A 12,902-nucleotide genomic window follows, 5' to 3' on the forward strand; every position below is an offset into this window, starting at 1 on the left:
CCCTGAGCTCCGTGATCATTGGTTTGGCCCAAAGACAATGGAGGAGATTAAATGCCAGGCTGGGCAGATTAAGATGCATCGACAGCAATAACTACGTCAGCAGCAGGAGCTGAAGCTGGAGCTGAAGTTGGAGTTGGAGTTGGAGGTTCTTAAACGGGAGACACGAAACAAATTTCCCTTGAAAAGAATTACATACCGATCGCCGGATCGGCCAGACTATGGGAATTGACTGAATCTGAAGCTGAAGCTGAAGCTGGAGGTTAAAGCTGAAACTCTATTTGTTCGGAACCGATCTTGGGCCGCTTTTGTCGCCGCCGTTGTTGTCGTCGTTGGCCAGAAAGTCAGAAAAGTGACCGTCTTCATTGTCAACACATGGGAGATATTCCTACATACATATAGTACGTATATGTACGTGGGCTGCAGTGCGGCGGCAAACAATTCTATAGAAAATCAGACATGCACCGCCGATGAAAATGCACTGGTGGCGATCTGGCCGAGATCTGCCGGCGATCCTCCAGCTCCAGCTCCAGTTCCGTCCAGGCCAGACCATCCAGACCAAGCTTATCGCAGCCGGGCGAATCGTTTTGCCATACTAAATTATTATGTTAACATGAAAATAATTGAGGCAACAGGCATTCGGCGGTGGCTGGCCAATTTATTTATATCGCTAAATCTCGGATACGGCAGCTGAGTCTCGGAGCTGACTCCTCGTCCTCGTCCTTCTCCTCGGGCTTCGTCGAGTTCGGCGGTCCAGAGGCCAATTGATGGCGGAACAAATGGTTCCAGAACTGGGGCATCTGCGACGCGATTGGGACAACGACTGTTAGCCGGACTACTGTTCAGATAGCGTGTTTAAAATTAGTCCCTCAACAAATATCTGTGAATACTTAACTACAGCAGTAGAGAAAAAACAAAATTAGTTACATGATTTTATAATAATAAATTAAATTATTATGTACATATTTAAAACATGTCACAGAATTAGTCAACTCTTGGTGAAAAACAAAATATAAATTGGGAAAAGATTATGATAAACTAGTAAGTTCAAAAAGTCTAAGCAAAAATTTAAAATTATTAAATATAAAACAGCAAACATTGTTAAATGGTAATCTGTGCAATAACATTTATTTAACTAGTAATTAGAAATGTAGATTATACAAACAATTTTATTTTATTCCCTTCTTTTGATTTATTAGAAAAATATTAAAACAGAAAATTAATTTATTTTTTAAAGTATTAAACTTATGAATTATTAATACACTGTTATAAGTTTAAATCAGATTTTTGAGCAATTTTGTTAGGCAGTAAAAAACATTTCAAATACCCTGAATGATAATCATTTTATTCTGATAATAAAAGAGCATACTTTGGTATAGTCGGCTATCTTACGATTTTCAGAGTTATTAAATAATTTATTCTTATTTAACGACCGCCTTCCCGACTTTCACGCTGAGAAGACGTACTAATCCCATACTAATTCTTTTCAGACCGCTTTGCACTGGGCAGCCAAGCACGGCAACGAAGACGTGGTTAAACTAATTGCCGGCACCTATAAGGCCGATGTAAATGCCAGAACGGTAAGCGATTATCTCAGATGCAATGTGTTAACTTGAAGATTTTTAATATACCGCCATTTCCATGTGATCGCCTCCGCCAACTGTTGACGCCTTAGAACGGGGTGAGTGATATGTAAATCTATTGAGGCAATTTTAATAATATATATGAACCGACTTATTGGCTTGTCCCACCCGCGCGTAAATGCGCGTCACATGTCACCGAATCGCGGAACATAATCCTTTCCCGGGGGTTCTTTTTCGACTGAAAGTGAACCAAAAGTGGAGAGCAGGCTGTGACAAATCATGACGAGCACATCCAATTGGGCATCACCAGCCTGTCACCTCCAATTTATTTCAATCCTTTGCCTGGCGCTCATTCAAGTTTACAAAATTTTAAATTGAACGGCGCTTTGTTCCAGCGAAATTAAATTCACTCGAATGTAGTAAAGTGTCACATCCACATTTGAAACAAAGTGAATTGTCAATCACAATCCGCACGATTTGATACGCTTCTTACAAAACATGCCGCAAATGGGAAAACATGGGCTTATATGGGAAATTTAAAATAAATTACAACCCTTTTTTTTACAGATTAGAAGTATAGAAAATTAAAAAATTATTTTCCAAAAACCTTTGATGTAAAGAAAAGTTAAAAACTGCAATAGGCATGGAAAATTAAAAAAAGGATTATATAAAAAATAGTTTTGTTGGTATAGGTTACTACTTTCTTATTTTTATATGTTTTTTAATAATATATATTTGTTTTATTAGGGATACACCCCACTGCACTTGGCTACCCAATTTGGCAGAGATAATATATTTGAACTACTTTGGAATGTCTACAGTAAGTATTGATTATTTATTTATTATGTTTTTATAAATAAAATTATGTTAATCGAATATTTCTTCACTGTATTTTATTGAAGTATATTCGGACAAAAAAGGAATTTAAATAAAGAGTGCCCTTAAAAGATCTTAACATTATTGAAGAACACCTTTAACAAAAATTTGCTATATAAATTAATTAATTTTTCTTCAAATATATTTTTGTACTAAAAGAAAAAGTACAAAAGTTCAAGTTTTTTAACCCTTTTTCTGTTGCAATTTCTAGAGGCCAATCGGGACATCATGGACTGGAGTGGCAACAAGCCGCTGGACTACAGCCGCCAGCGGTCGAGTGTCTCCGCCTCGACGTGCAGCAGTGAGTATCAAAAGTATTTCGCCGGTGCGGAGGTGAACAACAACTACCACCACCTGGAACTCTTAGAGAGTAGACAGATTACCGGCGGGACACTGGGCAGTGCACTAACCCGCGGCAAGAAACGGGCTCAGAATCGGTTTGCCACCGTCAGCGGTGGTTCGAGTGGAGGCGGTGGTGGTGCCGTGGGTCGTTCCCAGTCGATGATGGTGCGCCGTGGTGCGACCAAAAAGCCACCAGGGCAATCGCTGTCGAGTCTGTTCAAGCCCAGCACCGAGGACAGTGATCTGCTGGCCTGCGAAATGGAGGGACATCCGGTTCCCTTTCGCGGTGCCACCACCAAACGCAAAGAGAGCTTTCTCCGCAAAACCTTTCGATCCACCGCGGGTGGCAGCCGACGTCCGTCCACCAAAGATGTTGTTACTAACCCACCAGAGCATGGTTAATTGGTACACTCGCTCCTTGTATAATCTTTCACCTGTACTTACCCTTTCAAAATTGTGCTAATGTATTATATATGGGTAACAAATTAAAAAAAATTATTGGTTGGGGCTTAACTAAAAATACGTTTTATACACTTTTACAGCCAAAACAATTAAATAATCACCTATCAAATATTATATAAACTCCTTGAAAAACAACACTTTACTAATTTATAAGTTTTAAAGCATGGCCTTAGCTTAATATAAGTAAACAGCCTTTTATGTACATAATTATAATCGCATGTTTATTGGAAAAGAAACTTCAATAAAATAATTGCAATATGAAACTAAATTCCGTGAAAAATAATATTCACCATCCTAAGTTCATCAAGAGAATGCGCTTCCGAAAATAATATTATTTACCTCTTTTGCAAACATTTTTGCCCATTATCAACCAACTAAATGAAATGTAGAGTATACGAACTTTAAACTGAGCTGGTAATTAATTTAAAATGGGAACCTCTATCTATTTTCAATTTTGCTGCATGCAGAGATTCAAGCGATGCGATTCAGCGGCGGACTCAACGGAACCTGGAGGCAGGTTGAGATTTAACGATCTTGAGTATTTCGAAACCATTAGTGTTGATTAAAACCCTGTTCAATTTACTTTGCTAATTTAACATTGAGTTGCAGCCTTAGCTTTAAAATGTAACTTTTCATTTTTTTTTAGCCTGTAAATATATGCTTTTTGTTCTCTGGTAGCTAAAAATCTTTATTTTAGTTTTATTTACGCAAGCATTTGAGTTGCAAAGCCCGTTTGCGTTGCTGTTGGTAAGTTTTATTTCTGTTTTTCCAATGTTTTACCTCATCGCCTGCATTACTTTGTACTTGTTTCCAAAAGTCCGCTAACTTAAGGCATTTTTTTAAGTTTATGCACGTTCATATTATATGGCCATTATTGACTATGAATTAATATTAATAAGAATTATCTTTTTTTTTGTCACTTTTACAGAAATAAAGGCTCGCAAAAAGCATGCAAGTAAGTTACAAAAACCTTAAAACCTTTTTTTATAAAACTCTACTTTTAAAATAAGGCACAGAAATTTGTAATGTTTTTTTCTGATATAAATTGAAATTCATTTTTATGAAAACATTTTTATTTAATCTACTATTAAAATCTACCATCAGGGAATCAAAAATTGTTTTCAAATCAAAATTTTCCTAATGATTATAATTCTTAAATAACAACTTATTGATTTACCCTATTAATTTTTTTTTTTTAATATAAAACTAACATACGACTTTTTGGATTTCAGTCGAAAAAGACTTGGGCTTCCTGCGGATTGGTTCGCTGAATGTCCGGGTAAAGAAGACCACCGAGGCGTTCAGCAATTTCTTGGGAGTGGGCAACGGCAGTGGGGTGGCACCGACGGGCTACGGCAGTGGTGGAGCGGCGGGAGCAGCAAGTCGCCCTCACCATCGGTCTCACCGAGCCCCTCATCAGCGTCATCATCACCACGTTGGTACGACACGGAGTCGCCATCCGAATCAGAGGGCAGCGATGAGCACACCCTACGGGACGAACGGCCTGCCGTCGAGGGCGAGTGTTCCCAATAATCGGAACATCTACGATGGAGTCCACAAATCGTGGGGATCGGCGGACAATATAACCCAGAGATCGGAGGAACTAATGCCGCCGCCAAAGACGGTGGATTATATCAGCAAGCGGAATAAGTCCTCGAAGCGGTCATCTTACGCCTCTAATAACACCGATTCGCCACGTGATTCCATCTGCTCCTCGCACTCCAGTTCGAATTTAAATGGTGGATATAGCAGTATGCCCACAACCCCGAATCAGTTGAGGGCTCCCAAGGGGATTGTTCAATCCTTTGCCGTGGATTCCGATTCGGATTCCGCTTGTGGATTTGACTCCAGTTGGTCCGTCAACTGTCGCGGATCTTCGAGCAGCAATCCATCACAATCCTAATTACCTGAATAAATGTGCTAAGCCACATGACTACTACTTATAACATTGATCACATAAAAGTATTTGTTTTCAAACTACTAACTTATATTTAAATTGAAACTTGTTTTTTATAATCCTTAATTTTGTGTTTGTAAAAATTCAATATTGAATGAACTTATTTTTTCAGTTTTGATGTCCTGTTTATTGTGCTCTATCACTGACTTACAACATAACCATTAAAAAATTTAAAGTTGATTAAAAAATAAAGATTATGCATTTATAATAACAGTATTGTTTTTGTGGCTGAAAAAATAAATTTATTTTAAAATAAGATTTTTATAACCTTCACAAATCAATAAGGTGTATTTTAAATTTTCCCGCGCACAATTTGAAATAAAAAACCCGTTAGGGTATTTCTCAAAATTTCGTCGATAGTTGTCAACAAGTATCTGGTAATATAAAAACCATCTCTTCCTCTTCATACGAGCACACGTGCGGCTTAAATTGTTTGTTGATTTTTAAAATTAAACCCAGTTAAACCCACAAAAATGGGAAAGAAGGACAAAAACAAGAAGAAGGGCAAAGGGGCCGATAAAACTGCCATGAAAACGGACAAAAAACAGGCGGCCCGACAAAAGAAAATGCTGGAAAAGCTAGGAGAAGTAATATCAAATATTCGTTATCATAACATTTTTACTAAACCGGCAATACTTTCTATAGGCCAATATAGCGGATATAATCCAACTTTTGGAGGCCAAGGAGGGAAAGATTGAAACCATCAGTGAAGCCGTTTGTCCACCGCCCACACCTCGATCCAATTTCACTTTGGTTGCCCACCCGGAAAAGGAAGAGCTCATCATGTTTGGCGGAGAACTTTACACAGGAGCCAAGACCACAGTTTATAACGATTTATTTTTTTATAACATTAAAACTGGCGAGTGGAGGCAACTGAAATCACCTTCAGGACCCACTCCAAGAAGTGGACACCAAATGGTGGCTGTGGCAAGTAATGGAGGAGAACTCTGGGTACGTAATTATTAAATTAATCTAGAAGCACTAAACACATTATATTATTTATTTTTCAGATGTTTGGAGGAGAGCATGCCAGTCCGTCCCAACTTCAGTTCCATCACTACAAGGACCTGTGGAAGTTTTCCCTGAAATCCCGCAAATGGGAAAAGTTGGTTGCCCCCAATGGACCAAGTCCCAGAAGTGGCCACCGAATGACCGTCTCCAAGAAGCGTCTGTTCATCTTTGGCGGCTTTCACGATAACAATCAATCCTATCATTACTTCAACGATCTGCACATCTTCTCGTTGGAGTCTTATCAATGGCTGAAAGCAGAGATCGGTGGAACTGTTGTACCATCACCTAGATCTGGATGCTGCATAGCAGCTTCTCCCGAGGGTAAAATCTACGTTTGGGGAGGGTATTCAAGGGCATCTATGAAAAAGGAAGCTGATCGTGGAGTAACGCACACGGATATGTTCGTTTTGAGTCAAGACAGTAAGTTAAAAATTCCAGTACCTTATTGATTATTAATTTATTTATTTAAATTTTAGAAAACGCCGGCGATGCTGACAACAAATACAAGTGGGCCCTTGTTAAGCCCGGAGGATACAAACCCAAACCACGTAGCAGTGTTGGTTGCACTGTGGCTGCAAATGGCAAGGCCTATACCTTCGGTGGCGTTATGGACGTTGATGAGGACGACGAAGACGTCCACGGACAATTTGGCGATGATCTTCTCGCATTCGATTTGACCTCTCAAACCTGGAGATTGCAGGAGACCCAAGCGAAAAGCAGCCAACCCGAGAAAAAAGAAACGGACGAGATCAAGGATGTTGAAATGTCCGCCCCAGAAAAACCTGTAACTACGACCACAGATGGCATTTTCACGGTGACCGTTGGAGGACCCAGTACCAGTACTCCTTATGTGTCCCACATACCCAGTCTTTTTCCCAAACCGAAGCCAACGAATGTACCATCTCCGCGCATGAATCCCGGGCTCTGTGTTTGCAAGGGAACACTGTACATCTTTGGTGGAATCTTCGAGGAAGACGCCAAACAGCTGACCTACAACGATTTCTACTCCCTGGACTTGCACAAGCTGGAGTGGAAGGTTATAATCCCCAATAGCTTGAAGGCCCACGAGTGGGAGGATAGCGATAGCAGCAGTTCCGACGAGGAGTGCAGCAGCGCAGACGAGGACAGCTCCAACAGCTCGGACATGGATACGGATTGATAAAATCTAAAGTTATTTCAAATGACTATATATTAAAATTTGGTTAACAATTGTAAACATATACATTAACAAAATGGAATATTTTAGAAGGCAGAGTAAGCTCAATTATCTCACAGTTCGAGAATCTCAGTAACGATACGTTGCGTATCCTTGGGGGTGTATACCCTATGGCCGACAGTTCGGGGATCGCTGTAGATCTCGTGATCATTGCCGCCCGGATCAGTTTTATCTCCGAAAAAGTGGATTTCCTTGAATTTGTAAAACGCTTCGATGTGTCGAAGGCAGTAGGTTTTATCCCAACCTTTCGGAAACACATCGAAACTTATTTGGCCACCAATGGAATAAGTAAGGTCCACGTCAGCAAACTCCTTCTTCAGGTCCTTGATCATTTGCTCCCGCACCTTGTGTTCAATGTCGTAGGCAGCGAACATATTCCGCTCCTCCCGGGTGCACTGCCTTCCAATGGGACACACGTTCATCATGCCATTCCGGAACTCAATAAAGGTTCCCCTCTTGATAGGCACATCCAGTTCGGAGAGGTAGCGCAATACAAAGTTAATGAAGCGCTTCAGGGTGTTTTCTCCTAGATGTTTGATGATGTTCTGCTTTCCCACCTCCTTGCCTTTTTCAATCTGGACCAAGCCGTTCTCCGGGAAGACAAAGTCGAACTCGTTCAGGATCTTCTGGCCATTCAGTTGCTCGAACATCTTTTCCAGATCGGATCCTCCGACGATTCCAATGGTTGCCCTGGGTTTCACCTTCGAGTAGAAGAACTCCTCGAATTCCGGGGTAACCACGGATCGGGGCATCGTCAGAGTCCCGTCCACATCAAAGAGCAGGAGAATTTCGTCACGTTTCAGCGTTGCGGTAGCCATTATACATAAGACTTGTTATTGAAACCCCAGCTATTTATTATCCAGGTATTTATGTCCACGTATTGTTTTGAGATAAAGAACCTTGTAAGCGGCAACGAGTTGGTGAGAAATACCCTAAAGCTTTCGCTGCACCGGCTAAGAACCAGTTCCGAAAACATATTGCACTCATAATTTATGGTTTAAGCTATTAATAGTGATAACAAAGCATTTCAAAAACTTTTAAAGTGGGTTTTTGTAAATTTTAAATCTTGGTGCGTTTCAAATAGTGTTATTAAATAAATAAAGCTTATTCTTCCTTAATTTATGCTTTTAACTTTAAACAGTCTATTTTCGCATGTCAACAAAACTTAAAATTATTACATTATTACATTGTGTAGTGTTATCATGTTAATGAAAATAAATTTATTTGGATTCCTAAGTATTCTAAAAGGGGTTTTTTACTTCCTTTTAATATATTCCAGTTCATCTCTCTTTATCTTGCTGTATTCCTGCAGTGTTTTGTATTTTTCGGTGTTAAGCATTGGGTCCACAATCACGGGATACAGCGTTAGGCCCACTGCGCCGAAGATGCAGGAAACAAAGCCCACGAATCTCCATCCACGTAGAACTGCCATTTAGCTGGTACAATTAATAAATTAATACAATTTCTCGGGTTGTTATTATAAAACACAACACACCTGATTGGTCGTAAGAGGCTAAAAAACGCAGTAGGAATGGTCACACCACACTGGTGTGTTTTTTGGTATGATACAGTAAAGACAAATTCGAGCAGACCGTCGTATTTTAAGTAAACGAATACTACTCCGACATCATTTCCTTCATAGTAATAAACTACTTTATTAGTACAAATGCTTAAGATCAAGTTAACATAAATTGTTGACACAAAAATGTTGCAATTGTTGAACACACTTCCTTTTTCAAATCGCAGATAACTGATTTTCACTGTACAAACCTGTTGGTATTTTTATCAACAATATTTGGTATGTTCAAAATTCTTTTTCTGGTCACACTGGCTATCTTGAGCTGGGCTTGGGTGTGGTGTATTGTTTGAGTAATTGTTTTTAATATCTGCGTTTAAGTAAAATTACTTAGGTCCCAAAAATGGCTAGGAGCCTCGTTTTTGTGGCTCTAGTCGGCGCTTTTTGTTTTACCCTCGCTAACGGTAAGTGGATAGCAGAATGCGCTTTTCTACAATTTCTAGGGCGTTGGCATGACTACCGAATATTTTCTTTAAAACTTTTTATCTTGTTGATTTTAGCCCAACATCACTACGATGAACACAAAACTAGCCATATCATTTGGTGCACCAAGAGCCAGGAGGAGCAGTACAAATGCCAGAATCTCACGGTGGCCATCGAACGCGATCGGGCTTTATTCGATGAAGTGTTCCTGAATCTCACATGCTTTAAGGCCTTCAGTGCGGATGAGTGCATCCATCACATCGATCGCGAAAAGGCCCACATTACGTCGCTAGATGCCGGAGATGTTTTCACGGCGGGGCGTTACAACTCCTTGATTCCCATCATGCAGGAAAAATTGGAAGGAGGTTTTGCGGACTATCAATCGGTGGCCGTTATTAAGAAGGGAAGCCTCCCGGATTTGACCAGCCTCCATGGCCTGAGGAATAAAAAGGTCTGCTTCCCTTGGGTGGGCAGTCTGGCAGGTTGGATAGTGCCCATACACACGGTAAGAATTTCTTTAAAAAGTCATAAATAAATATACATAAAAATTGTTTAATATATATTTTTTTTTTTTTAAATCTAATTACTTACAGCTCCAGAGAGAAGGCGGCATGGAAGTGGTCGATTGCAACAATCAGGTGAAAACAGCGGCCAACTATTTTAACAATTCGTGTGCTGGTTACTCTCTGTCCGACAAATACAATCCCATTGGCGACAACTCCGATAAGTAAGGCATAAAGTCGGCATTATAACATAAACTTTAACTAACCAGTTATATTTTCTACCATCAGACTTTGTACGCTTTGTACTGGAAAAATCCCTGGCGGACGTTGCTCGGCACAAGATCCCTATTTTGGCTACGAAGGCGCCTTCAAGTGTCTGCTAGAAAAGGGAGACGTTGCCTTCTTGCGCCACTCAACAGTAAATGAAATGCTACAGAGCACAGAATTCAGTGAGTATTCAAAGTCAGCTAACAAGAACTCATTACTGATTTATAACGATATATTTTAGAAAACTTATCACCCGACTCTTTTGAGCTACTTTGTCGCGATGGACGTCGTGTTCCTATTAACGATTATCGGCAGTGTAATTGGGGACAAGTTCCCGCTGATGCCATTGTTACCTCTTCAGCGCGCAGCTTCAATGATCGAAAGCAATATCAGCAGTTTTTGAAACGCATTGCGGAATTGTACTCCGATGGAGTCCATGATGATCAGAACAGGCAAGGTGGACAGGGATATAACAACCGCAACAATTTCAACGAACAGGGTCAAAACGGGCCCTACGATCAGTTCAACAACAATCGGTACGAGAACAATGACCCATACAGAAATCAAAATCCATACGAACAGTACCGCAGTGAACGCTTGGACAGCAGTTTTTCTGCAGATGGAAACCCGCAGGACGGCACCAACACTTCCATTCTCTATGAGAAGTTCCGCATATTCGAATCAAAACGATATGGCAAGCCAAATTTGCTGTTCCAGGTTTGTTGTTAATACCTTCTGATCTTAACTGAGAATATTTTAATTAAACTTTGCAATTGCAGGACTCGAGCCGGGCTCTTACTGTCCTTCCTGAAGATGATCAGTCCTTTACTAAGTATTTGGGTCCTGCCATCAACTTTATTTATGGAATTCGAGAGTGTCCTGTCCCAGCGATAACACTTTGTGTGACTTCAGAGAACGAACTCGAGAAGTGTATCAAGATGAGGGTGAGTTAACATGAAATGAAATTAGTAACAAAAGAAATATCCTTCACAAATCTTTTCAGACTGCCCTGAAAGCGCATCTTCTTAAACCCGAGCTCATCTGCAAAAAGATGCATTCCCACATAAACTGCATGCAGTTCATCGAAGCCGGAAAGGCTGACATCTCCGTTTTTGATGCCGGGGATGTTTACACTGGCGGTCTGAACTACGACCTGGTTCCCTTCATGTCGGAGGTGTACAATCTGGGCGAGCCGGAGTATTATGTTGTGGCTGTGGCCAAGGAGGAGGATCCTGACACAGAACTGACCTACCTGAAGGGAAAGAATACCTGTCACACGGGCATTAACACCGCTGCTGGTTGGACTTATCCAATGGCCCATTTCATCGCCAACGGCTGGATTCGCCCGTACGGATGCGATTCGATTCGAGCTGCCGCTGAGTACTTCACCAAGTCTTGTGTTCCCGGAGCAATTAGCAGTGAATACAACACGGGAGTGCCCTACGACAGTATGTGCGATCTGTGCCATGGAACCAGCTACAGATACTGTCGTCGTGATGCTTCGGAGGATTACTACGGTCATACGGGTGCATTCCGCTGTTTGGTGGAAGGCGGCGGTCATGTGGCCTTCATGAAGCACACCACCGTAATGGAGAGCACTGGCGGCAAGCGCAAGGAGTGGTGGGCACGTAATGCTCTCAACGATGACTTTGAACTGCTGTGCACGGATGGCACCCGTGCCGAAATTCAGGACTACAAGCGCTGCAATCTGGGCAAGGTGAAGGCCAATGCGGTCGTCACCCGCGGAGGAGTCAACTACAACGAGACGCAGATCAATGCCTACATTAACCTGCTGACCTACGCCCAACAACTTTATGGACGAAAGGAAGTGGACGCTTTTAGTTTCAGCATGTTTTCCTCGCCGATTGGACACTACGACCTGATCTTCCAGGATGCCACGCGCCAGTTGCAAGTCATTCCGCCAAACAAGCGACGATATGACTCCTATTTGGGCAGTGATTTTATGCGTGCCCGTCGCATCACTGATTGCTATGCCGGTGCCTCCCAGGTGGCATTATCTTTAGGACTACTCCTCGTGTCCTCGTTAGTTGCAATGCTCTAATACTATAGACTCTCTAATAATTCAGAATTGTACAAGAATCTCTAGCACAAAGGGAAACATATCAACGTTTTACATTCCAATTATTTGTAAGTATAAGAGAGAAATTATTTCAGTCCGTAAAAATCACATTACTACAAACCGAATCATATTTAAAGAAGGCTATAATTTTATTTATATAGCTCCTGTGCCTTAATATAGTATTTGTTTGTGTACATACCAACTAAGTCCGTCCAAAAAAAAGTGTACCTAGAATGTGTAAGCTGACTCTTTTTACAAAGCTTATATAAGTATACAAATAAAATAACGAAAAGAATAACCACCAGCTTCTTATGTGAAGTTATTAAGGTTTTATAATCTCCACCCAACTATACCCGCTTAATTTAAACAAAGTGTCAATAGTGACGTCATTATCATGTGCCTAAACTTAAATAGTTGGCAACGCGGCAGTTGCAGTCAAACTTTGGCGCCAAAAGTGGTTCTCTTTCTTTGAGAAAAAACTACATTTTTTATAGGATAAAGTGGGATTTAAATGAAAGAACAATTTCTTTCCCACTTTTTTAAAATCGTTTTGTTCCTTGTAAGCTTGTACAACAGTTAGAATACGTTTGAAAACAATTAAAATTTATA

The 12,902-nt window shown here is 40.8% G+C and overlaps 5 protein-coding genes across 6 annotated transcripts in view; 3 read left to right on the forward strand and 2 right to left on the reverse strand.

Moving 5' to 3' along the window:
* LOC108089443 (ankyrin repeat domain-containing protein SOWAHC) overlaps window positions 1–5,421 on the forward strand; it is a 36,935-nt gene extending 31,514 nt beyond the window's left edge. Inside the window, exons 5-11 of one of the 2 annotated variants that reach the window (XM_017187680.2) lie at window positions 1,380–1,384; window positions 1,488–1,577; window positions 1,673–1,678; window positions 2,328–2,400; window positions 2,668–2,757; window positions 4,189–4,215; window positions 4,493–5,421. In XM_017187680.2, coding sequence (XP_017043169.1) covers window positions 1,380–1,384; window positions 1,488–1,577; window positions 1,673–1,678; window positions 2,328–2,400; window positions 2,668–2,757; window positions 4,189–4,215; window positions 4,493–5,163 — 962 coding nt within the window. In that variant the 3' untranslated portion in view covers window positions 5,164–5,421. Of the gene's footprint in view, window positions 1–1,379; window positions 1,385–1,487; window positions 1,578–1,672; window positions 1,679–2,327; window positions 2,401–2,667; window positions 2,758–3,727; window positions 3,774–4,188; window positions 4,216–4,492 lie in introns of both variants that reach the window. The other variant, XM_017187683.2, reaches the window with a different exon arrangement.
* A 167-nt stretch (window positions 5,422–5,588) lies between these two features.
* On the forward strand, window positions 5,589–7,486 carry LOC108089444 (kelch domain-containing protein 4). The gene is made up of 4 exons (XM_017187684.2): window positions 5,589–5,804; window positions 5,863–6,168; window positions 6,228–6,648; window positions 6,705–7,486. Exons 1-4 carry the CDS (start codon window positions 5,691–5,693, stop codon window positions 7,385–7,387), a joined length of 1,524 nt encoding a protein of 507 aa, XP_017043173.1. The 5' UTR covers window positions 5,589–5,690; the 3' UTR covers window positions 7,388–7,486.
* LOC108089445 (phosphomannomutase) lies at window positions 7,400–8,446 on the reverse strand. Its single transcript, XM_017187685.2, has one exon. The coding sequence runs from the start codon at window positions 8,260–8,262 to the stop codon at window positions 7,498–7,500; it is 765 nt and encodes a 254-aa protein (XP_017043174.1). The 5' UTR covers window positions 8,263–8,446; the 3' UTR covers window positions 7,400–7,497.
* Window positions 8,447–8,562: 116 nt separating this feature from the next.
* On the reverse strand, window positions 8,563–8,963 carry LOC108089446. Its single transcript, XM_017187686.1, has 2 exons — window positions 8,940–8,963; window positions 8,563–8,880 (listed from the first exon to the last, which is right to left on the reverse strand). Exon 2 carries the CDS (start codon window positions 8,874–8,876, stop codon window positions 8,700–8,702), a length of 177 nt encoding a protein of 58 aa, XP_017043175.1. The 5' UTR covers window positions 8,877–8,880; window positions 8,940–8,963; the 3' UTR covers window positions 8,563–8,699.
* A 304-nt stretch (window positions 8,964–9,267) lies between these two features.
* On the forward strand, window positions 9,268–12,591 carry LOC108089588 (melanotransferrin). Its single transcript, XM_017187946.1, has 7 exons — window positions 9,268–9,424; window positions 9,521–9,948; window positions 10,037–10,170; window positions 10,235–10,395; window positions 10,455–10,930; window positions 10,993–11,157; window positions 11,217–12,591. The coding sequence occupies exons 1-7, from the start codon at window positions 9,364–9,366 to the stop codon at window positions 12,273–12,275; spliced, it is 2,484 nt and encodes an 827-aa protein (XP_017043435.1). The 5' UTR covers window positions 9,268–9,363; the 3' UTR covers window positions 12,276–12,591.
* Window positions 12,592–12,902: the final 311 nt, after the last annotated feature.

Source organism: Drosophila ficusphila, unplaced genomic scaffold, assembly GCF_018152265.1.
Source record: "Drosophila ficusphila isolate 14025-0441.05 unplaced genomic scaffold, ASM1815226v1 contig_286, whole genome shotgun sequence".
Lineage (NCBI taxonomy): Eukaryota > Metazoa > Arthropoda > Insecta > Diptera > Drosophilidae > Drosophila > Drosophila ficusphila.